The sequence below is a fragment of the Oryctolagus cuniculus genome, chromosome 5 (genome assembly GCF_964237555.1).
Source record: "Oryctolagus cuniculus chromosome 5, mOryCun1.1, whole genome shotgun sequence".
NCBI classification, from domain to species: Eukaryota; Metazoa; Chordata; class Mammalia; order Lagomorpha; family Leporidae; genus Oryctolagus; species Oryctolagus cuniculus.
In genome coordinates, this window is record NC_091436.1 from 100,380,676 (window position 1) to 100,406,746 (window position 26,071).

General features: G+C 33.7%; 1 protein-coding gene across 47 annotated transcripts in view; it reads right to left on the minus strand.

Annotated features, from left to right (window-relative positions):
• RIMS1 (regulating synaptic membrane exocytosis 1) overlaps positions 1–26,071 on the minus strand; it is a 537,571-nt gene that overhangs the window by 165,329 nt on the left and 346,171 nt on the right. For 46 of the 47 annotated variants that reach the window (XM_051854559.2, XM_051854586.2, XM_051854581.2 and 43 more), the window contains 12 exons: positions 23,386–23,453; positions 22,624–22,734; positions 20,629–20,728; positions 17,120–17,243; positions 13,417–13,463; positions 9,751–9,863; positions 8,586–8,716; positions 7,985–8,156; positions 7,704–7,857; positions 6,562–6,633; positions 1,526–1,682; positions 715–840 (listed from right to left, as the gene is read on the minus strand). In XM_051854559.2, the coding sequence (XP_051710519.2) occupies positions 715–840; positions 1,526–1,682; positions 6,562–6,633; positions 7,704–7,857; positions 7,985–8,156; positions 8,586–8,716; positions 9,751–9,863; positions 13,417–13,463; positions 17,120–17,243; positions 20,629–20,728; positions 22,624–22,734; positions 23,386–23,453 (1,375 nt within the window). The remainder of the gene's footprint in view (positions 1–714; positions 841–1,525; positions 1,683–6,561; positions 6,634–7,703; positions 7,858–7,984; positions 8,157–8,585; positions 8,717–9,750; positions 9,864–13,416; positions 13,464–17,119; positions 17,244–20,628; positions 20,729–22,623; positions 22,735–23,385; positions 23,454–26,071) is intronic. The other variant, XM_051854558.2, reaches the window with a different exon arrangement.

A 26,071-nucleotide genomic window follows, 5' to 3' on the forward strand; every position in this document is an offset into this window, starting at 1 on the left:
GCAACAAGGTGAATATTACAACACCTTAAATCAAATCTGAAGCTTGTTGTTAGGCTAATTGCACAGGTGTGTGGTTACTTTAAGAAGACAGTCGGTAGGCACATACAAAGTATTCTTAACATAGATTCATAATAACTGTTTCCATTAAATACTTGCTCATAAACAAGTGCAGAACTAGACTTAATTACATATCATTACATATTCATTTAAGAAAGAATCCACCTCAGTATTTTGTACTTTATAAACATTTTATGGAAAGGCATTTTATTAAAAAAAAAGCATATATAACAAAAACATTATTACTGAAGTTCTCGAAGAAACTCTGCAATCAAAACCATCTTTCAGATGATCTAAAATACTCTCAATTACATAAATAATTTTATAATTACCTAAGTAATTATAAAGACTATGACCTACAAAAGAGAAAACATTTAGACTCCCTTCTGTAATTTAGGTCAGTATCTAAGTCAACAACAAGGTGTATATTTAAAGCAGAATAACCTAAGTTTCGGTTTTGTAAAAAATGCATATAACTATAGAATGCTAGCCAAATATTTGCTAGACTTTCATTTCTATTCCAACACCTTGTTTCTTGAGAAAAATTCAATTTTGAGTGACAAAATACTTTCTTTAATGTACTATGCCACAAAGTTTGTATATATTAAAATAGAACAAAGAAAGTAATAATGTTGAGATCATAATTTGGACAAGTACCTGTCTTGTTCTGACAAATACTGACTATCCACATCTCTGGATCTATGGTCAACTGGACTTCGGGAGGCATCATGGTGTCTGGTTGGAGAACGTGACCTTCTTGTTGGATGAATTTCATCTAAGCTCCTGAAGAGATCGCAAAAAAATAATGTGTCAAAATATATTCTCTTCCTAAAGCAGGTAGGCAGACTAACAGGAAGGAACTGATAATTATTTGCAAACAAAGAACACAGCTTGAGAAGTGCTGGCATCAAACTAAAACCTATTTTGTCGATGAATTAAGAGTGTTTATTCTCTGAGGGTTTTGCCCATTCTGCTTTTCTCCAAACTCTTCAAAATTCTATCAAAAAGGACCACAATTTGCATCAGCATATTTGGTGATTTCAGCAGTATATTTCGGAGTAAGAGGAAGTACAGCACTGCATTACACATTTTATTTACTTTTCCAAGTACCTAAAGTGTTCAAAGAGACAATCCTAGCTACCTTAAAAATACATTCTGCCTCCTAACCTTATTCTCTTTGCCACTTCTTTGCCCAGATGAGATTTATTACAACTTTTCCTAATGTGAAAGAAAACTAGCAAATAGAAGACAAGAATAGAAGACAAGACAGCAATGCAAAAATTATGCTTCCACTCCCTGGGGAATTTTTTGAGATTAAGGAATAGATCATTACTTGAAGAATTAAAAAAAAAAAAAAAAAAAACTTAACTGACCAAACCTTCATTTCATTTGGTTAGAGTCCCATGGAAATTTATTATATAACAAGAGACAGCATTATCAGGGACGCTGAGCCCATTTCAAAGCCTACCTCTGTAATGGCACATTTGGTAAACGTGAACGCGGCCTTCCCTGATCATCGCCGCGATGAGGAGACACTGAACGTGAGCGGTGATGAGTTGTTCTTTGCTGCTCTGGCACAGTTAATGTTGTTGATTTACTTTCTCTAGCACTAGACCTATAACTCACTGGCAAGAGTACACACAAAACAGTCAGTCAGTATTCTTGCATACTGCAAATATTAATGTGGAGATCACGTTATATTACAGCAGCCATAGACCTACTAAAGCTAAATGCCATGCAATCAGTATTTGATCAGAAGCCTTACGTTCAAAAGCTTTAAGTAATGTACACAAGGTGTAACATACATGCAGAACAGGTTACAGTCTAGGTCTATGGCACCATGGAGATACTACATATGAACATGACAATCGATGTTTCAGACATTATGATAGATACTATAAAGAAAGAATGAGTTAGTGACTTCTCAGTAACACAATAAAGCACTTGACAGTGAACTGCAGTTAATACATAAGTCAATGTTTAGAAATTTGAACTTTCTTTAAATGAATTATTTATTTGAGCTTTTCTTTTAAAGAATAAATTATTACAGTTGTATTGCCAATGGCCTCATTAAAAAGAAATAAAAATATGCCATAATTTATTAAGAAAATGAAAATAACTCCAAAACAATTTTATTTAAAACAAAGAGTAGCAGATATTCACTATTACTGATGGTGAATTTTACAAATCACAGATAATAATGCAATTTTAAAATATAAATAATGTATGTTTGGGGATGATTGTGGCAACAATGGAGAAAAAAATTAGTCTTCCTACAAAATTAAATCTTGGACATCTGCATCTATTTCATTACCATGTTAGTCAGTAGTATAAGTTATAGTTTTTAATGTAATTGCAAATAAAAATAACTTCTAGCAGCTACTTTTCAACTCAAGTAAAAAAGTTCATATCTTCCCTAATTTGGCTATGATAAAACAAAAATTTCAAATTTACAACAGTATAAAGTTTAAAATTTTTTCACAAAAGTCATTTTTTTTCTGTTATTGCAGGGAAAATAAGAATTTTGTGTGGCCAAAGAAAAAAATAATTTTATTTGCAACTACATAAAATGTACATATACCATGAATGTTTATATTTTTGCTCATTTATTATATGATAATTCCCATATTATTTGAAAAATATGCCACAAATTACCACATTAAAGCAGACTAATGTCTCCCAATTGTTTATTTGTTGGGATTGCCTGAACTTAACACTAATTTTAAAGTTTAAAGAAGGTCTTTAAGCATTTCAGAAACTATAATCTGACAATATTTAAACCACAAAGAAGCTCAATAATTTTCATTCTATAAGAACATATAATGACTAAATATGACAATCAATATGGTATAATTTATAACTTAATACATTTTAATTTTTAATATCAAAAAGCAATCAAGCTAGTATTTTGGATTTTGTGTAGAGAAAAGCCTTTTTGTTGTTCAAATGTATGTACTGTAAAATTAAGACTGTAAAGGTATCAAGCAAATTAACACATAAGGAAATGTACCTCATACTCATTATTTAAAAGGTGGTTGTTTATATGTAATCCAAAGTTTGAATTAGTTAAACATTTCAACTTCGTTCGCTATCAATAATACAGTAATTATGTAGGGACAATTTTGAATTGGGAGCATTATTAGTTTAAATCATTTGAAGGATATTTGATATATATATATATATAAACAAATTTTTGTTTAATTGATTATTATGAAGTACATTTCTCTTGGGTCCTTTATACAGAAATTAGTATCTCTTTCATCCTTTTGTCAAGTGACTTCAGGAAACAAGTGCTACCCTATATATTAGCAACTTTTAATGTAATCTGTCTTAGAGTTCACTATAACATTTTGAATTTACAGAGAATATACTGAATACAATAAATCCTATTTGGTGACTAAAAGTCATTATCAGTATAATGTATTCATATATAATGTATGCATTATAATATTCAAAGTTTTAACACTGGACTCTGTAATTAATGATTTCAGATAAAAAGGCAGTTGTAATTTGCTTTTAACAGTAATCTGGCTAATATGTGGTTTATTATTGGTAATATGTAGTCTACACTTAGAACTATGAATGGGAGGGAATTGCTATTCTATGCTCAACTCAGATGTTTTAGTTGGCTCAGAGATAGAAAGCAAAAATTTCTTCTCCAATTTCCTACATTTGCATTGACTGATGCTCTGGAAAGTCAAGGCTGCCAAATGCTTCACCTCAAATGAGGGGATTCTGTGTAAGTTTTTCATTTTCCTAAGCAGTTAAACTTTTTTTTATTATGAATAGCAATAAGGGTGTAACTAAAAAGTTAACAAAATGTAGCTCTAGCAGTCTCAACTATTTTCCTACATTTCTGTAAGTGTGGAAAAAGTGCCAAATGTATAGAACAAAAGCATAGAATTAGGTGATTCTAGGCAAGCTAAATTATTGGAAAGTTAGATTTGGCTGTAGTAGAACATTTTGAACTAATATTTTGAGCTTTTTCAGGGTATATATATATATACAGAAATTTCACTGAGCACAATAACCATACACAGGAATGGCACCCACATCTAAACAAATGCTCTTTCATGTCAGGTGCTACAAAATGTAGAAACATGATAAGTCTCTGAAAGTGTATGTAAATGCATCAAGGCCGTTTATTGATTTAAACCTTCATTCTACTTCTTGACTATTTTATCAATGTCTCATCTTTCCTTTTTACTTAAAATGTATTGTATATTAATATATAACTTGCTCTTTTTTCCAGACATACTCATAGGTATCTTTAGAAGCCATGCTGCAGCCAGCATTGGATCACTGAAGAGTATATGTGAAAATAAAAAAAACGGCATGCTTCATTTATTAGTTTATGAAGAGACTTCTGACTCATAAAGTATCACACTGATTATTAGTTTTATTACAAGTTGGTCTCATTAACTTTTTATATGCTAAGTAAAAATGCAAAGTGTTACTTGGAAGAACAACTTCGACACTGCTTCTATATAATAAAAACATTACATATGTTTGCTAACACTATGAGAAATACCGTATACATCACTATGGAAAATAAATATAGTTAGAACTCAGTATTCTTTGGAGGTGCCCAAGACCAACCTCATGTCTATTGGATCCCATAACTCATTTTTAACCCTCAGTACTATTATTTTGTGACCTTTCAGAGAAATGAGAAAGGATTCATCATTTTAGGAAGTATTTAATTGGTCCATTACTCATTAATTCATTCACTGTCCTTTCTTATTACATATAATGAAAAGCTTCAGGTGAGAAAAAGTGAGAATTATCCATAGAAGCAAATTCTACTTAGATAAGTTGGTAGGGAAAACATTACTGGGAATAATCTCATCATATTTAAATAAGTCAATGATTTTAAATGGATCTTTTGGACCCTTTCAATTTCATAAAAACTAATATACTAACAAATATCATGTGAAAGTTTCTGTATAGAATGTATATGCTTATTACAGTTTTTTCAGAAACAGAAACAAAAACAGAAGGGAAATATGAAATGTTATCCACTACTATTCACAGTTCTCACTGATACTCTGATATCAATGAGTAATAGTGAAAAATTTAGTTGTGCAGCTCTGGTTTTTTTTTTTTTTTTTTTTTTTTTTTTTTTTGACAGGCAGAGTGGATAGTGAGAGAGACAGAGAGAAAGGTCTTCCTTTGCCGTTGGTTCACTCTCTAATGGCCGCCGCGGCCGGCACGCCACGCTGAGCCGATGGCAGGAGCCAGGTGCTTCTCCTGGTCTCCCATGGGGTGCAGGGTCCAAGGACTTGGGCCATCCTCCACTGCACTCCCTGGCCACAGCAGAGAGCCAGCCTGGAAGAGGGGCAACCGGGACAGAATCCGGCACCCCAACCGGGACTAGAACCTGGTGTACCGGCACCGCAAAATGGAGGATTAGCCTAGTGAGCCACGGCGCCGGCCTCTGGATTGTTTTAATACTATATGTTACCTTGAACAGAAATACAAAATTCACGGGAAGCAAATGAAATCTGATTTTAGAGAATTCTCCATAACTGTTTCCTAGTTTTAGTGAAGTTGTTGGCATCTCCCAGATTGTGAACTTACTCATGAATGTGGAATAACTGCCCATCTCCCAGATTGTGAACTTACTCATGAATGTGGAATAACTGCCCACAAAATAAGTGCACCCTATCTTAGAAGTTCGGTAAAAATTAAGGGAACATATGTCAAGACTGTCCAAAAGAACTGCCTTCAGTAATTCATATTTAATTTTCCATATTTAAAAATAAGTTCTTTTTGAATATTTAGTTCTCTATTTTTAGTAAATAAAATATTACTATAGAATTAGTGCCCAGAAAATAAAACTTCAGAGATTTTTAAGTACTTTCCTGACAAAACTCAGATGACAAACATAGATTTGCACAGTATCACAAAATTTTTAATTAATTTATTCAATGACAAAAAGATGTTGACTTCAAATGAAGTTTGAATCTTTCTAAAGCATTTTCTTTTTTTAAAATAAAAAACGTACAGACATATTTTAGGGAGAGTCAGTGCTGAACACATCACAAAAGCATAAAAACTTAGAGCCATGCCACATGCAATTTTAAACCCTGCCATGCATCGTTGTCAGTGTATTCCATGGAAGTCTATATATTTTCTGAAATGGAGGAAGTAAAAAACACAGAAAAATGAATATTCATGTAATGAAATTAACCATATGCTTTAAAAATGAAATTCATATTTTCACTTATGCTCAGAGCACTGTGAAATGATTTATTTCACCTAGATAACAGACTTTCAAGGAAGATTTGGACGAAATTAAATGAGTGGGGATGCTGATTGATAGGTACCAGTCCATTTGTAAACTTTCTTAACAATCTGAAATGCAAGTCACCATGGAATAACGTAATACTAGATTCTGTGTGCTCTAGGTCTCCAGTTCAGTATTCTGGAGCAATCTGAAGTTGGCAGTGACAGCAAGCAAAGCAGCACAGGGAAGCAGAGCCATGCTCTTCACCCACGCACCTGGAGGCACCACTCCAATACCATCATCAACCTCATAATCTGAGATGTCACTATCACTGATTCTCTGAGATCCTGTACAACAGTAAGGCAAACAGATACTTTTGGGTCTGGTTGGTTTATGAAATGTAAAGGAAAAGGTAAAGACTTTAAAAAGGCTAGCTATTACTACTCAACGTTTTCGAACAGGAAAAATACAAAGTCAACACCGAGCTGAGTTTTAAAGAGATGGTCATTCTTCAATAACATTTTCCCAGAATTCTCTCCTTATATAACATTACAATGAAGATACATAGATGCAAACTGACTAGAGGACATGGGTTTGGCTTTTTATTCTTTAGTTAAAATACCATGCTGAAAGTCTATGGCAAGTGTAGTTCATGGAGGATGAGGCTGAGTGGAAAGGTTTCAGGAGGCCTTTGTTGGCTGGAGCTCTATTGAGCGCATATGATTGAAAGAGCATCAAGGCCCTTTATAAAATATTCATATTAGCCCCTAAAATTATCCACTTTACTGCATTAAACATTAATTTTGAGAAAAGGCTTGACTAGAGAAGCACTAATGTAAAATATTCAATTTTACAAGAAAAACTATTTAGTTCCAGATTACCAGAATGAAGCTCGCAAATTGAATTTTTAAATTAGAAATTTAGTCATCACTCAAAAAGTATTGTACGTACAGAAAAAAATTCCCCAATTACCATATAAATAACAATAAACATACTTTCCAGTGTTTTAAAAATATATTTCTTGTGATTAATAGTAAAAACAATCATGAACTATGAAGTCATTAAAAGTTTACAGGTAGCAATCCATCAGCAATGACAAATTATTCTCAGTCAGCTAATCAACAATTTAGTAAATCTTGTGTAATAATTAGAATTCAGAGTAGTTTTTGAGTTGCCAGCTCCCAAATTACACACATATGTACAAATGTGTGTATATATATAATTACATTGCTAAATATATATAATTTCATTGCTAAATGTAGAAATTAGTTCTACTGAGTTCTTTCCTACAGATGAACAACTTTCAAGTATTCATATCTCTAGTGAAACAAAAGAAAAAAATATCTTGAATGTTAATATCTAATCATGTCATTATAACAGAATTACTTTCTGGTAACTCAAAAAGACCTTAACCTACTTTGTAGCTTTTTGCTAGAGCTTTCTCCATGAATGTGTCGCCTTGGCATGAAAGGTGATGGCTGAGGCAGAGGTAGTGAAGACTCATCGTGTGTCTGAAGTTTGTACCAGTGTGGTTCATCATCTAAAAGTGCTGTCTCCAACTCTATGAGGATCTGAAAGGACAGTTTTCAAATTAAATCAAGCACTGCTATCAAAACATAATGTAGAAACAGTCATGATTAACGCATATTTCAACAACTTCACCAAGCATTTGACTTGAATCTTTGCAATATACATCACCTCTCCAAGAAATTCACTTTCTTCTTCTTGCACTCTGGGTTGATCCCACACGGTTATTTCTAACATTCGTTCTCTAAAATCTCTACGATGCACATGTGAATACACAAAAGTCTGATTCCATTTCGGCTCTAGTACTTTCTTTACTGTTTTGGTCCTCCTTTTACTTTTATCACTGAAAAAATAAGTATGTTTTGTAAATGACAAAGCAAAGACAAGTATATACTGCCATCTACTGCAGTCAAATGTAATAGTACTTCTGTTACTTTACTATTTTAATTTATCACTTTTAAAAGTACGAAAAGGCTTCAGAGTTTGTTACCATTCTGATTTCATTTACAATGTAAAGAGCATTTATGGTTACTGGCACTTACATAGGAAGTTATATTCTAAATGATGTGCCCATATCAAAGACAAATAAATGTACGAGCAAGGTAATGACATTTTTTTTAAAGTTGACAGATTATTTTCAAATAAACACAAGACTTGAAGAAATTTTTAGAATTAATTTAGTTATCACTTATATTTAGAAAATATATCCCAGAAACAACAATTCTTCTATAAGTATAGATTTCCACATACGTTTTCTAAAACTGTTCACTACCTTCTATCTGGGAGAAAATACATTTTTACATAGGGGTTCCGGGGACGCCCATCAGCTCTAGGTGGCAGATCTGTGGCTTGCAGGACGTTTACGATCAGCTGGTGTCCCACTTTATCATACCACAGCTTCACCTGAAAGTGACACACAAAGAAATGATTGTTGTAAAAATCCCGAGGCCTTAAAATTTTACATAAATGATATTTAAATTATATTTGAAAAAAAATCATATATGAAAAATTTCAGATTGCAATGAAATGGAATTACAGATATGATTTCTGAAAGGAATATCAATTTGAAAGAAAAGTCACTTAATTTTTTTTAAGCATTTTAAATGTAACATACCTGGTAAGCCAACAGTACAATATCTTACTTTTAAAGATAAAATTAATGATGATTTAAAAAAAAAGAAGGGAATTGGGAGATGTTTAAATTATTATTCATTTTTAAATGTTACATGCAATTGTTTGGTGACCATAAGTGCCTTGAGGACTACAGGGTGGTTACATGCATTTTCTAATGCCATAGGTAGTTGAGATACAAGAAGAGTTCTAACATAAGGACTGAGATAGACACACAGTGGGTTGGAGAAGAGGAAACACCATGGCCCTACTTCAAACCCAGATACCACTGAGTGTTCACTGGTATTATTCTTGATCTGCTTTTATAATTAAGCTATTACAGACTAATTTTCATGAGATAGAGAGAAAAGAAAAAAGGGCTGAACACATAAATTGTATCTTCAGACTGTTGGAAGAGATGTTGATTTTATTTCCTTCAGATAGGTACCCAAAAGTGTGAAAGCTAGGTCATATGGCAGACCCATTTTCAGTTTATTGAGGACAACTTGAGGTATATAGACCATTAAAAAGGATGAAATCCTGACATCTAGAGCAAAATGGATGGAACTGGAAGTCAGACATCATATGAGATGGAATGATCTAGACACAGAAGGATAAATAGCACAGGTTCTCTCTCATATGCAGAAGTTTAAAAATATCAATTTAAACTTAGGGCAGTAATTCCTGGAAACTGGAAAGAGTGGAGGGAGGGGAGATAGAGGGAAACTGGGTAGCAGGTACCAAACAGTCGTTAGATAGGATTAATGGGTCCTAGTGCTGCACAGCACAGTGGGGTGAGTATGTTAAAATAAATAAAAAATACATACAGAAAGTTGTCCTGGTAACACCTGGGGGGCATCTTTTAGAGCTCCAGGACTTGTTGGGGAAATAACAGAAATGGAAGGCCTTTCCATCTTCTGAGATTCAAAGGAACTGGAACCTAAAATGAGAAAAAAAAAAATAAGTAATAATTCTAAGTGTTGGGAATAAACTGTTTTTATGAAATGTCAAAATCATATATTCGTTGTAGAGAACAGTATTTTTTTTTATTTGACAGGTAGAGTTATAGACAGTGAGAGAGAGACAGACAGAGAAAGGTCTTCCTTCCGTTGGTTCACTCCCCAAATGGCTGTTATGGCTGGCGCCGCGCCGATCCAAAGCCAGGTGCCAGGTGCTTCTTCCTGGTCTCCCAAGTGGGTGCAGGGGCCCAAGCACTTGGGCCATCCTCCACTGCCCTCCTGGACCACAGCAGAGAGCTGGACTGAAGAGGGGCAGCCAGGACTAGAACCCAGCACCCATATGCGATGCTGGTGCCTCAGGCAGAGGATTAACCAAGTGAGCCATGGCGCCGGCCCCGAGAACAATAATTAATAACATTGATTCTAGAATCTACTTTTTTTCTTCTCTCTGTGCTTTCTGCTCTCTCCAGGGTCTCTCTCCCTAGCCTCCCCTCTTCTCCTCACTAGCTCCTCTCCTCTTTCTCTCTCTGTTTCTCTCTCTCTTACACTCTCCTTCTCTATTTTTCCTTCTTCACCCCTTACCTCCAGCCTGCTGGGTTTTCCCCAATAAACCTGTTCCCTTAAAAAAAAAGAATCTACTTTTTGAGGGGATTGCAAAAAAAAATTATTACTTTGCTTCCTTTGGTTAACTGACTATTAATTAATTCAAAATGACATAGCAAAATGTTTAAATGTGTTTCAATTTGACTGTCTTGATCCACATTTTTGGAGGGGATTTTAAATGCACATGTTCTTGCGTAGTCACACATCTCAGGCTTTAGTGATAAGGAAGATGGAGCTTGCTATATTGATCATTTGACTAATAGATCACTTTTGAGCTGTTCTTATTATTAATGTAAATGCCATATAGAATATAATTTATGAGCAGCCTCTAAGCCTAGAATTCATCATTGCTTTAAAATCCGATTTATCATCTTTTATAGTTTTGATCTTACAAATGAGTCTCTTAAACCTTTGAGAATGCTGCTTATAGGAATTCAAGAGTGACTTGCCTCTATGTAAAAGTTCTTCTCACAGCTATACTGCGAGACTGATCTGCACCCTGACATACAGCAGTGTGGCACATCTATAGAAGGTGATCACTCTAATAAGGATAACCTTTAACTCACAGACATTCAGCTTAGAAAAGAGTTCACTGAGAAATACCTTTTATGGAACATTGTCTGTGAGTGTGCCATCCATATGCTTTTCTTATATCAACAAATTAAGTCTCATTTTGTCACATGCCATCATTTTGTACCCTCCAGAAAAACTTTCCAAGGTAAGAAATTGGGCTCTAAAATTATTTGATACTATGTTTTCATTATCAGGTATCTTTTTTTTAATAAAGCTTTTATTTAATAAATACAAATTTCATAAGTACAGTTTTAGGAATATAGCGGTTCTTCCCCCTATACCTGCCCTCCCAACCACCCACTCCTATCCCACCTCCTATTCCCTCTTCCATCCCATCCCATTCTTCATTAAGACTAATTTTTAATTATCTTTATATACAGAAAACCAACTCTATACTAAGATTTCAACAGTTTACACCCACACAGACACATAAATTATAAAGTACTGTTTGAAGACAATTTTTACTGTTAATTTTCATATTCACAACTCATTAAGGACAGAGGTCCTATATTAGGAGCAAATGCACAGTGACTCTTTTTGTTAATTTAACAGTTGACATTCTTATTTATTATGTCAGTGATCACCCAAGGCTCTTGTCATGAGCTACCAAGGCTATGGAAGCCTTTTGAGTCCACAAACTCTGTATTTACAAAGGACCATAACCAAAGTGGAAGTTCTCTCCTCCCTTCCAAGAAAAGTGCCTCCTTCATGGAAGCAGGCCACACAGCAGACTCATAGAATGACAAATGTCCTAAACAGTACTCTGACCTCAGAATCAGCCCTCAAGGCATTCGGATCTGGATAAAAAGCCCATGAGACCATTTCAGGCAGGAAAGCCAAGGCATTGTGGCAAAAAATTATCTACATGAAGGATCTCTGTTAGTGAGAACCCAGTGGAAAGCAGGGTATCAGGTATCGTTAAGGTAATTTTTTTCTAGGATCTCAGAATAGGAACATTGTTGCTTGTAATATTCAGTTTGTTTCTGATAGGATAGCAATTAGTTAATTTTTTAATAATGTTAATACCATAAGACATGTAACTAGTACCATTTCCTTCTTGTATTAGTCACTGGAAAACTTACAGTAAATTCTGAACCCATCTCTAGCACATAAGAATAACATGTTATGCATTTTATATGATAACCTAGTCTATGATTCTTTATCTTACTCATGTATTTTCTTCTCCCTTCTAATCACTCTTAATGGTTTTCTCCTATATTATCTTGCAATTTTTAATACTTTATTTCAGTATAGTTTTAAATGTACAAAACAAACACTGTGAAGTATGGCAAAGAGTTCCAATATACCCCACACAGAGCCTTTTCTATTTTTAGCATCTTACAATTAGTATGCTATATGTTAGAATCTATCAGCCACAGTTAACTTCTGGAACTATTATAACATCTCATGTAAGTACATTTGCCACAATTAATGAATCACACTCCACTTTCCCTATTTTTTATATCCAAACTCCCCTTATTCTTCCTGCTCCTTTCAGCCTCTAGTAATCAACATTCTGTGTTCAGATGGTGGTTTTATTTATTTATTTTTATCTTGCACATAAAGAACATGAGGTACAATGAAATACTATTCAGCCATAAAAAAGAACAAAATCCTTTCATTTGCAGGAAAATGGCTGGAACTGGAGGATATCCTATTAAGTGAAACAAGTTAGACACATTATCTTGTAATTTAATTCTAATCTACTGCAAAGTAAATGTTTGGGTCACTTCCACATTAGGAATGAAAATTCATTACTTGTCTATTTTTTAGTGTATACAATACCCTCTTTTCTCATTTGGACAAACTTTAATCACCATGAAGATAATTCTTGCAACCCTCTAGCCTCACAGTCCTTTGTGTACCGGGCCCCCACCCAAGTAAGTGAACTTTGTCTCTACTCCACCTACTCACTGCCATTATCATACCTGACACTAGTAAGCAGTGCTACAATTATTTGTGAATGTGCCTATTTCCTTCACTAGACTGCTGAGGTAACTGAGCTGCTTAGCAATCCAAATGAATCCTCCAGGACCACAGTACACTTTTATGAACAGCACAGACAGCTGTTACTGTTACAGTAATTTAGCTCTCCGGGGGTCCTAACTGCTGAAGAGGCAGAAGGACATTGCCAGTACAGCCCCCAGTGGGGAGTAGAAAGTAAAATCTCAGAGCAGAGAAGACACTCTTTGGGTTTCCAGTGATTGCCATGGTTGTAAACTTAGGGTGTTGGTGGAGACATCCTTAGCAGGGTAACACCATTTCATTCAGCAAATAACTACAGAAAATGCTAAATCTTTATTCTTCAGTTGAGTTAAACTTATCCCTGTTGCAATAACAAAGAAATCTTATACTCACTAGACTCCAGTGGAGGGTGGGAACTCTCAGGAATCCGGGGAATGTCACTAAAAGAAACAGAGTTTGGTGAAAATCCCATTAGCCAACTACCCGCCCTGAGGCAATCACAGCCCTTTTTATTTGTGTTGTGAAAAATCCTTTTGGGTCTTTACAGATGTAGAAATGGAGGAGAGTTACTATTTAGGCAACTACTAATGTGCATGAATGTCAAACACCACACAAAAAAAACTGCAATAAAAATAAGGTTTTTATATATTTATTAGCAAACACTTTAATATGACAACAATCAGACTAATATTGTGGCTAAAATCACCACAATATTTTTACTACCAAAACAGCAGGTTTTGGAAATAAAAAATGTTAAAGATAATTTTTTACTCAATTCTAGAAAATCAAAATGACACAAATTTTACAAATCAGTAATATGCTTTACAAACACATCTGAAAGAGTTTACTGAATGAAAGGGATGGAAACATCTCCTGATAATAAATTGATGGGGTGGATATCATGGGCAAAGTTAATAAAATGAAAAGGATGAATTGCTTTGAAAATTAAAAATGGTTCAAGCTTGCAACAAAAAAGCCAAAGTATTTTATATATGTGGATATATACATATATATATATATATGTATATATCCACATATATACCCTCTATAGAGATTCATGTCTCTATACTGAAGTTAGCTAAATATATGGCTATTCACTGTATGGTCAGAAAGTGACTAGTGAGAACCACCCATTCCTGCCACACTCAGAAATTATTCTGAAGAGTATTCCGTATCACCTCAGCTCAATCCATTTTCCACTATGACCTTGGAAGCCCTGGATCACCTTTGTTTGGGTATTGATTGTGCTGTATAGGACTACTTTATTTCTCACTTTCCAAAGAAATTTTAGTGTCAATCTAAGAAGATTAAAAATATGCAATTCCTAACATGACATATTAAAGTAGACTGGATTTATCTAGGACCAACACACTATCACCATACTGTTTGAGAATTTCTAATCATTTAGCCTATAATCTAACATAATTTTGATTTTCTTTTCACTTTTACAAGGAATGGAAACTAAAAGGTTTCTCTGTTTTCCTGACTTCTTACTTCCACTTTTTTTGTGCAAAGTAACTTCATCCACCTACAATTCATACTTTTTTTTTTTTTTTTTTGACAGGCAGAGTGGATAGTGAGAGAGAGACAGAGAGAAAGGTCTTCCTTTGCCGTTGGTTCACCCTCCAATGGCCGCCACGGCTGGCACGCTGCGGCTGGTGCACCACGCTGATCCAAAGGCAGGAGCCAGGTGCTTCTCCTGGTCTCCCATGCAGGTGTAGGGCCCAAGCACTTGGGCCATCCTTCACTGCACTCCTGGGCCACAGCAGAGAGCTGGCCTGGAAGAGGGGCAACCGGGACAGAATCCGGCACCCCGACCAGGACTAGAACCTGGTGTGCCGGTGCCACTAGGTGGAGGATTAGCCTATTGAGCCGCGCGGTGCCGGCCACAATTCATACATTTTACAAATGATAATATACTTTATGTTGTATATTTTATAAGTAAAATCTATTATATTTTATGTAATCAACCATTTCTATAAAGTAATTTTATGGGTTATAATTAAGAAGCTAATTTATAATACCCAAGACACAGGAAACCAACTATTTGTCCTATTTACCTTTTGCTTTCTTCATTTAAATTCATCTATGTTAGTAAATAAAAGCTGTGAAAAATCCAGAAACGATTTTTTAGCTAGTAAGATGTCTTTGAAAGTCAATTTCATAGTCAGATATGCAAAATGACAATTTGGAAGTCTAAACTCAGGTACATAATTGAATTTTATGTATCTCTGAAAGGACAAAGTTGGAAAGTTGTTAAAAATTCTTAAATGAATCTGAATGAAATAATGCTAATCACTTCAGTAGCATTTTTAGGCATAAATGTCCACTTGACATCTGTATATTCTTTGCCAGTACTTCTTTACAAGTTACTTGGTAAAGCTGTTATCATAGTAGTTATAAGCATAAAGGTCAAGGATACTGTATTTGGTAAGTTCACAAAAATGATCAATATTTCAAGGTGGCTGATATTTTGGACCATGCTGATCAATGTAACCCATACTTATAATGATTCTAAAATCACTATGCTACTAAACTGTAAATATTGGCTTTCTAGTTTAATAATAGGTGTTGAACATAACTACATTAAACACAATTATTAAAATTTAGCTAGATTAATAATATATTAATAATAGAATTATTAAAGTATAGCTAGAATTATTCTTCCAATTATACATTAACTCGAACGCTGATGTCAGCTATAATTTTTATTCCAATAATAATCTTTGTATTTCATATTGTTTTAAATTCAATAATCCATGATAGTTTAGAATTTGGCTATGCTGATGACTAATTTTAAGTAATTTTTATGCAGAAGTAAAATAATATTATCCCAGTCTACTTTAATTATCATGAATGAATAATATTAAAGTAGATTACTTTTAAACAGCTATATTTCTGAAAGTATTTGGGAATGTGCACAATGCTTTATTTTAAATTTTATTTTTATACTTTTGATCCATTTCCCAGTTTACTTACCTCTTTTCCAGTCTCATATTTACCTCAGCACTAGGACATATGTCATGTAAAACTAGCATAGTGTTGTTACTTTTTAAATCTACATGTTCAAAACTTTTGCAAATATCTTCCAAGTTTTACTCTTAAATCACCATTTAATATGGGTTATAGCTTCCCTTTATTTTAAGTTTTATATATTAATATAAACCTTTGGTACATGATTATACATTTTCAATTGTTTGAGAATTAGGATGATTATATTTTCTTCTATGTTTTACACTGACATATATTCACAAGAACAAAAAAATCAACACTTTTTCAACATAAAAAGTCTTACTTACATTGATAGCTCTATGAAATCTTGGGGAAGAAGGGTAAACTAATTATTTCTAAGAATGCATTCAAACATTAAGCTAACTATAATGAGATGGTTCAACATGCCTTCCAGAAATTATAGGCAGGCAAAACAAATATTTATTCCAGACTATGTCAGTTTGCCAGAAAAAGCTTAAAGTCAACAGTATGGAGAACCCTCAACAGAGACATAAAAAAAAAAAAAAAATTCCACTGCCTGTAGATAGCAAATTATGCTGAAAATTTTGGCCTTAAAAATACCATACCATGTATTATAACCAATTAAAATGTGAAAATATTTGCTATGATTTCTGAATTTTAAATTAAAGGTCAGACTACTATGGATAAAGATATAGAAAAATATTATATCCTTTGTCGAATAATACAAAGTTCATGTAGACATGTGAATTTAATATTTAAAATATTACAAGATGTGTTTGCTGGTGACTCCCTTAGAGGAAAGACTATTCACTAAATTAGAATTAGTAAAAACAAATATTTCTACCATTAAAATAAAATATTTTACTTTCTGACTTACGAAAAATACAAATCAATACTTTTTTATATTATAGTTGTCAAATGTGGAGTTTCTAAAATGTAGGGAAGGAAATTCAGTATTCCAGTTTTAAAAATTAAGATATTTTAAAATCTAAACTATATGCCCATAACTGATGAAAAAACTATTCATGTGAACATGTACTATATGAATGTATAAACTTCTTTTTAAAACCCTGCTAATACATGTAATTTACTAAACTTAAGAAGTAAGTTTTTTTAGCCTTACCCAATAGGCCTTGAAACAATAATTTCAACTTGAGGTTCTGATTTTGATTCTAAAATAATGTTGTAAACTTCTTCATTTGTAGCTCCCGGCAGGGGTTTACCATTCCATTCTAGAACTTCATCCCCTTGAATTTAAAAAAAAGGGTATTTTTTTACCTTATATATTCTGTTTATTTTTCTTATGTTTTATCTTTTTTTAACAAAGAAATGCAAAACATACAAATAGTTTAATTTTCTAGGCTCTGCTCTCAAAAGCAAATTGATTGTCATATAATGTCAGCTAAATGGTTCTTCTAAACACCTTTTTTCTTTTCTTTGTTTATCTTTTTTCTTCCCCCTGGATATTACTGGTCACTGGAAACAGTATAATACAAACTATCTTCATCTTTTGAGATATACCAGAAATAATATAAAAATAATCTCATGCTATGGGATGGAATTAGCACAGCCTATTGGAAAATATTAAAAAAATAATAATTAGCAGCATGCCCTCCATATAATAAATGTAGGCGGCTCTATATGTGAAAAATTTTTATTAAACTGTGAGTAAATCCTGTTGTATTTTTGATAAAAACAGCAATTAACATGGTCAGCACAAATTTTTTCCATTATACATAATGCTTCATTTTCTTCACCAGATGCACAACAGAAAAATGCATGAAAGGATTTGAATTCACACCCATAGGGTAACACAGGTAGCTATGGAAAGTTACAAAGCAAGCAGATGTAAAACTGTTGCATGACAGTTAACCCACTTCCAGATGTTCAAAACACATACATTTTATACATAATATATGCTATGAAGATTAAAGTACAAGTAGAAAATATTTCAAGATAATAAGAAATTAATATGGTAACAACCTACAGTTGTTATTTTTACTAGAATTTTCACAATCAATCATTTGAGAAAAATCATTTATTTTAATAAATAGTTGAAAATATTTTTTTCATAAATAGTTAAAACTGTTTTAGGTTCCAAGAAGTTCTGTGTCCAGGACCTTTCAATACACAATATCTACTAGGTTGAGCTGAAATCTCTCAACCTGAAAGACGTACTGAAGTGTCTTAATTTTATGATGTTCATGCATATATTGCCATTCTCAGTATCTAGGACATTTTAGAAGCTAAACAGAAATTTACTGAACTAACTGGTAAATATCATTAGACATTTTAAAGCTAGGCATAAACGTGAATTTTTTTGATTTTTGACTAGGTCTTTTTATAGAAAAGTAGAAAACATTTTTTTAACTAGAACTATTTCAAAGTAATTCTTTCTTTTCCTGCAAGTGGTGCTTAACCAAAGGTAAAACTACGTATGTGAAAAGCACATGATACTGTGGCTTCCTGAAACAGGATCATTATCACCAGTACTTGCAACGGTTTGCCCCAAGCTATTACCTACAAAAGTTTTTCAAACAGGCAATGAATATACTTCACCATAAAAACAAGTACATAAAATAATTACAATAAAAATGTATTAGGAGTGCTTTCAATTGTTGTGAACCAAGAAAAGTTAAGTTTATATCATACATACAGCAGATGTATGTATGTGTGTATCCTATGAAATATCTTACGAAACAATACTTACCCTGGTATTTTCTATTCTATTAAGTTCTATATAATTTCTAATAATGGATATAAATAATTCTAAATAATGAATATAAACAATAAAATTGATTTCACTACCCAGTAATGAGTTGCAATCAGCACTTTGCAAAAGCACTTCATAACAAAATTCTCTTTACAGATAGTAACCTGGAAACATAGGGCTTAGTATCAAATTAACTGAATATATGCATTTATTTATTTAGAGATCAATAACTAGTAAAGCAGAAGGTGCTCTCTTTAATAGTATTTATTTATGAATAGATGGATACATAGATAGATAGGTAATCTCTCCCAACAGAGATACAGACAATGAGGGCACTAAGATGAAAATGATTTTCCTCTGTCCTTAAATTTAGTGGTGGAGAAATAATCTAGAAAAAAGCTAATAAAATGCTATGTACAATGATACAGGTTCCTCTGAGGAACAGAAGTAGAGGCAGGTGGTACTAGGCAGGTAGAAATTTGCTACTGTTCTAGGGGAGCTCTCTGAAACCACTTTAGAGTTAAGGTACCTTCAATGAGTTTTGAAGAATGGAAGGGACTTCAACAGGCATAACAAAAAGGTAACCAAGTAGGTGGTTTACTCTGTCTTGAAGGTAGGAAAAGCTTGTGGAGGATCTACAGGTAGACTGCTATTGCTAGAGAATCAGATGTATTAGAAGGCTGATGACCAGAAGACATCGGTCTTAGTGGTAGGGAATGTATCAGTGTTAATTTTGTCTTAGGTGGTTAAGTCAAGTAGCAGTGCAAAGCATGGCCTTAAAGAGCAGCAAGACTGCAAAAAGCTTTGGCACTACAAAAGCAGATCTTAAATGATGAATAAAAGTCGTACTGCCTTAAAAAATAGCATGAGAGTTTTATAGGTCAATGATGTTTATATGAAATAGAAAAAAATAAAACTTTCTAAATTATAATGTAAAGAAATAGAATGCTTGACAGCATATAAAACTTTACTGTCCTTAAATATATCAATTGCTTAAAATGAGAAATGCACTTTTTACATTTTAGCTATCATTGTTTAGGTTGAACTTCTTAATATTTTAACATTAAGTTTCTCAGACTTTCAGTTTATGAGGTTGCTGAATAAACAAAATTATTAATTAAGATTATTTTATTAAAAATAACCCCTTACTGACTTGAGCAATCAATCAAAACAGAAATACAAAATCAAAAGCCGTTATACTTATAATCTGATATGCAAGATTCAGGATTTTGTAGTAAAATTTATTTCACATTAGACTTAGAGTTTAAAATGGATTGTTACTTAATATATAGTACATTTGAATACTTAAATGATTTTTCTACGTCATGTGCAGGTTATAGAACAACAAATAAATTTTCAAATACCAAGAAATAACACATCTGCTTAAGTAAAATTTTTATCATATTTAAAGCAACAAATATATATAATCTATATGAGAAATGTGATTATGATTGTTTTCTAAAAACACAACTTCTAGAAAAGTGCTTTGTGACAACTTTAACTTTAGTAATTATCATAGCTTAAATTATAACTATAGATTGAAATGATGCATTGAAACATTTTTCTCACACAGATAAACTATTTTAGATTTGAAGTTGTAGAGCAATCTTATGATCCATCTACACGAATGAGAAATCCTTCAGTATTTTGCACCTATTTCTTTTTAAATGAATAGAAAGATTAATATTCTTACTCTCTCCAATAGCTACTGATAGGCAGCTACCTATTATTGCAATATTCATACCAGGAAAAAAGCTGTATCCATGCATCAAGCTAGTTACTGACTTAATTTACTTATATATATATATATATATAAATATTTACACACACACACACACACATATATTTAACCTCAAGTTGAAAACCATCAACTAATGAACAAATAACACATGGATTAAATGTTAAAAAAGAAACTTTACCTGCTCTTAGGTGTCCAACTACATCTGCTAGGCTACCCTTCTTTACTTTGGTGATGAAAGCACCAAGGCGTCCTAAGTCAGTCATTTTTCCTCCAACAACCTGAATAATTACAAATGTATAAGTTCCCAAGACTCACATTGAAACCAAAGTGTATTTGTCGAGGAATTAACCCTATACTCTTTTACAATATACTTAGAATTGAGTGCAGGGACTTCAATGATACAATGTGCTTTTGATAAACAGGAGTTGGCAGTTGGCAGCTGAAAACAAAACATCTCATTGTATTTGAGATGCCCATGTGTCTTAATAAATTTTATGTACTGATTTCTTACACTGATCTAAAAATAAATGGGCCCAATGAATAATGTATACACTTAAAACAGACAACTGACAGGCGACCCCGACTGACTTTCAAACAGCAAATGTTTGACATATTTTATAATAAAGTTATTTTTATTATTTAAATTCATGCTTTTTGTGTGAATTATTCCTCATGAAGACAATGCTTCCTTCTCACCGTCTATCATGATCTCTTTTGCCCATGTATGGTAGAATGTAGGTCCAAGACCATAAGGACTAGGATTTAAGCCAAGAATAGGCCACTTTGGGGAAGTAATGAAGTGCGCTTCTGCCAGCTGATCACCTGAACGACCTCCTCATGTGAAACATACATCTGTGTCCACCTGATTCTCAAAGTCTGCGTTGTGATATTGAATGTTTAAAACTCCCACCTGGTTTTTCCACTCTACCAAAAATTAAATACATTTGAAAAGATTCTAAGTTTCTAGGAGCTCAAGCATAATAATCAAAAGTGAGGGAAATATCCCCATATGTGGAGGGTAAGCCACAATTCTCAGAAACAGTCTCCTCAGAGAAGGTAACTGGAATTATTTTATACCAAGAGGAACTAATATTAACAAAAACATAGTACTATTAACTATATAGTACTATTAACTATATAAGTTTTTTTTTTTCAGTTGGATTAATGGTCAATGGCTTTGAAGAGCTCAAACTATCATCCAAGTCTAAGATAATCTATTAATAATAGTTTTAAAGCAATATTTTTTAAAATTTCTTTAAAGTTCTAAAGCAAACTAAGTTATGTGATTTAACACACATACACCTACACGCATATAAGATAGATCACTATACATGTGTATATGTGTATGCATACTTTTCTATAATAAAAAATGATATTTTAATTTCTATCAATTTTCATAACTGTTTAAAAACAGAATCCTAAAATGGTAAATTTTATGCTTGGAACTTCCATAAATACTACTGTTATGAGAAAATAATTATATTTTGTGTTGCAAAGCATAGATACAATAAGGGTCCACATTACCTAACTTTACTAAATTCCATTAGGATCATTTAAGTGTAAAAATCATACTTGAACTTGATATTCAGTGAAAAGTTCTTGAATTTTACTAGGTTTTGTTGAATTTTCCTAACAAATTTGTATGCTCTATTAACACAATGATTTAGGAATATATTAATCCAGATTAAAATATTACATATACCATAAGACATGGACATATTAACAATATATTTGCACAAGAGGAATTTTATTTTACAGAGGAGAGGAAGATACTTAAAAACGGCTGTCAGAAACCTTACTGAATAAAGTCCATACTATAAATCGCCCTCTAAAAAAACATGTTGAGGCTGGTGCTGCAGCACAGAAGTTTAAGCCAAAGCCTGTAATGCCAGGGTCCCATAAAGTTCCAGCTGTTCCACTTCCGATCTATCTCCTTGCTAACATTCCTGGGAAAGCAGTGAAAGATGGCCTAAGTCATGTGTAAGACCCAGAAGAAACTCCTGGCTCCTAGCTTTGGCCTGGTCATTGCAGCTACTTGGAAAATGAACCAAATGGAAGACCTCTCTCTGTCTCTCTGTCTCTGTCTCTCTGTGTCTCTTTCTAACTCTGCCCTTCAAATAAATAAATCTCAAACAACAAAAAAAAAAGAAACATGCTAAGTCAGTAAACTTACTTTCAGACCCAGTAATGCACCTGATTCTTTGGGCATGGTTGTTCTCTTGTTAAGAATAACACGTCCAATTAATCGGTCCCCTTCTTTAGATGGCTGCCACGTTACAGGATGCTATTAAAGTATAAATAAAGTTAAAAATAACTTTATTTCTTTCAGACACACAGTTATTGGTTGCAGCATGATATTAGTTCTTCAGTGAAAAGATACTAAAAGATCAGATGTCTAGCACAGCAGTTAAGATGCCTACTTCCCACACTTGAGTACCTGAGTTCAATTCCTTGCTCTGGCTCTTAACTCAAGCTCCTTGTTAATTCAGACCCAGGGTGGCAGAGGCAACGACTAAAAGATTGGATTCCTGCCTCCTACGTGGAAGCCAGAATGCTGTCTCCAGTCCTCACCCAGTCCCATTCGTTGTGGTCATTTGGTAACTGAACCAGAGGACGGGAGTGCCCTCCTTCTCTGCCCATCTACCTCTCTGCTTCTCAAATATTTTTAAAAAATTTAGAAAACACTCTAGAGGAAACTCTTTAAACCTGCCCTTTCCGTTCTCAATCTCATTTACATATAGTAATTATTTAGTAATTGCTTTTTGGCTTAATTTTTGTTTTAATTATTCCATGATAACTGTTTCTCCAAAATTATACTGTCCTAAGTGAAATTAATCTTTGCTCTCAGAAGATGTATACTGGAGCAGAACAAGATTACTATCCATCACATACCGGACAAAGGACATGGACAACACTCACTTCCCATAGAGCTTACCGAACTAATAGGGGATGTTTCCCGGCTGTGCCACGTAGCAGGATCCAACCAGTAATAATCCAAGTCACCTGTACAGTAGAAAAGGAATGGAAAGCTTAATGGTGTTACAGTTGAGAGAGCAACACTTTAAGCATTACTTCTTCAGTCTATAAAGCAAAGGGTTAAGAATATTATAATCTTGAAGTGTATGTATCCCACAATGAGACACCCCGTGTAGCAAAGTTTGTAACTCGAATCACTGAAATAAATATGTGCTATAGATGTACCTCATACCAAGGAAGGTCTACCTTGTTGTTCTTTAAATTGACTAAGAAACACACAAGTACATAAAACAGGGTTAATCTATCCTTCCTGCTCACAAGGTATTTTCAGTACCATGCTAGAACTCGCCATCTAGTGGTGATGTCTAAACGATATTCATCAAACTAAACAGACTGTGACAAATATATCACACTCATTTAAGGCAACAACAATAGAGGAGGGGACCTGAAAGTGAGAATTATGGGAATTCTTTGTACTATTCACAATTTTTGTCTTGTAAATTTAAGACTATTTTGTCATAAAAAGTTTTTTTAAAAAATAAGTGCCTCTCCACCCTTCTGAAATATATCATACATTTCAAACTTATTCTCCAGTCTCTATTTTCTGTCATCAACTGAAAAACATAATCTGCATGTTTTTAGAACACAGTGATTTAACACAGTAGATTAAATATCGAGAGTAACGTTTGGCAAAGGAAGACAAATGACAAAGCATTCAATTTTACTGAAACTATAAATGTTTTTAAATATTCCAACTTTGTAAACATGAATATATAATCTTCACTTTTAACTTTTAAGTTAAAATATAATGACAAAAAGTATCAAAAAAAGTCAGACACCTTAATTTCAGTACATTCATAGACAAAAGTACAGAGAGTGGGCAAATCTAAGTGAAAAGAGCACACAAGAAAAAAAGCAAGGAAATAAATGGCCTTTCATATTTTAAGTATCAGTTGGCAAAAAAACTTTTTCTAACCATGAATCAAAGAGAAAAATTAAAGAGAGTAACTAAAGCATGCCAGCTAAAATTGAGATATCCAGCTAACTGTTGGGGAAATATGGTTGGCTGATACCTGTAATGTCATAAATAAAGAATTTTACAGTTATGACAGGCATGGTAAGTATTGGGACTATAAAAGAAATGAAACAGGAAATATTTTCTAAGTGTTTAAGATTTCCAGGCATAATAGTCCATACACTTCAACCTTTTTGTGGCTGCTTCTCCTTACCTTTTATATATCTCAGAAATGTTTAAGGCAAATGCCATACATCCTATAATAAATACTGATGTGTTTCAAAAATGTCACATAGAAAACATTAGTAGATTCTATGTATGAGGTTTATATTAGAAACTTCACTATTTTAAAATTTTCCTCAGGGTCCATCTCTCTCTCTCTCTCAAAATCATATATTTTAATATATATGGTACTTGGCTGGCACCGCGGCTCACTAGGCTAATCCTCCGCCTGTGGCGCCGGCACACCGGGTTCTAGTCCCGGTCGGGGCACCGGATTCTGTCCTGGATGCCCCTCTTCTAGTCCAGCTCTCTGCTGTGGCCCAGGAGTGCAGTGGAGGATGGCCCAACTGCTTGGGCCCTGTACCCGCATGAGAGACCAAGAGGAAGCACCTGGCTCCTGGCTTCAGATTGGCGCAGCACGCCGGCCATGGCGGCCATTTGGGGAGTGAACCAATTGAAGGAAGACCTTTTTCTCTGTCTCTCTCACTAACTCTGCCTGTCAAAAAAAATATATATATATATGGTACCAAAGATCATAGATTCCTAAACCTCTACTGCACCACCTTTGTTTATAAATAAGTTGCAAAAGGAAGTTTTTTTTTTTAATTTATTTTTTGTACAACATTCCATGTTTAGTTATAAAGTTGCTCTACTTTAAGCAATACCTCTTGAAAGAAAAGTTATTGATAATATTACTATAACAGTATTATCCAAATATGACTATTGAAATTTGTAAACCTTTCTCCCTAAAATTTCAGGTACCTAGTAAAATGATCTGATGATGTAAATCTGATTCACTTTAAAATACTGTGATAAATTAAAACAAACACTGAGGGGCTAGCTTTGTGGTGGACCAAGTCAAGTCGCTATTTGCGACTCTGGCATTTCTGGCTGTTCCACTTCCAATCCAGCTCCTTGCTAATGCACCTGGGAAGTCAGGGGCAGATGGCCCAAGTGCTTGGGTTCTTGACACCTATGTGGGAGACCCAGATAGAGTGCCTGGCTCCTGGCTTTTGCCTGGCCTATCCCTAGCCATTGCAGCCATTTAGGGAGTGAACCAGTGGATGAATGATGAATCAATCTCTCCTTCTCTCTCTGTAACTCTTTCAAATAAAGCATTAAATCTTCAAAAATAAATAAATGAAAGAAACAATGCAATATTTGTGAGGATGGGGCATTTCCCAGAAGAAGAAAAATTAGTCATTAAATTGAAAGCTGATTTAAGAAGTCTTGGAATTTAAAAATATAACAAAAATCTGACATCCGGAAAACAACAATTCATTGTATCCCTCAATAACTTGGTCTTAAAAACTGCTCATGTCCTAATTCTTCCTATGTAGGTACTTCAATGCTATGTTTCACTTGACTTTTCCTACGGAGATGTATAAACACATCTGTTGACTATGCG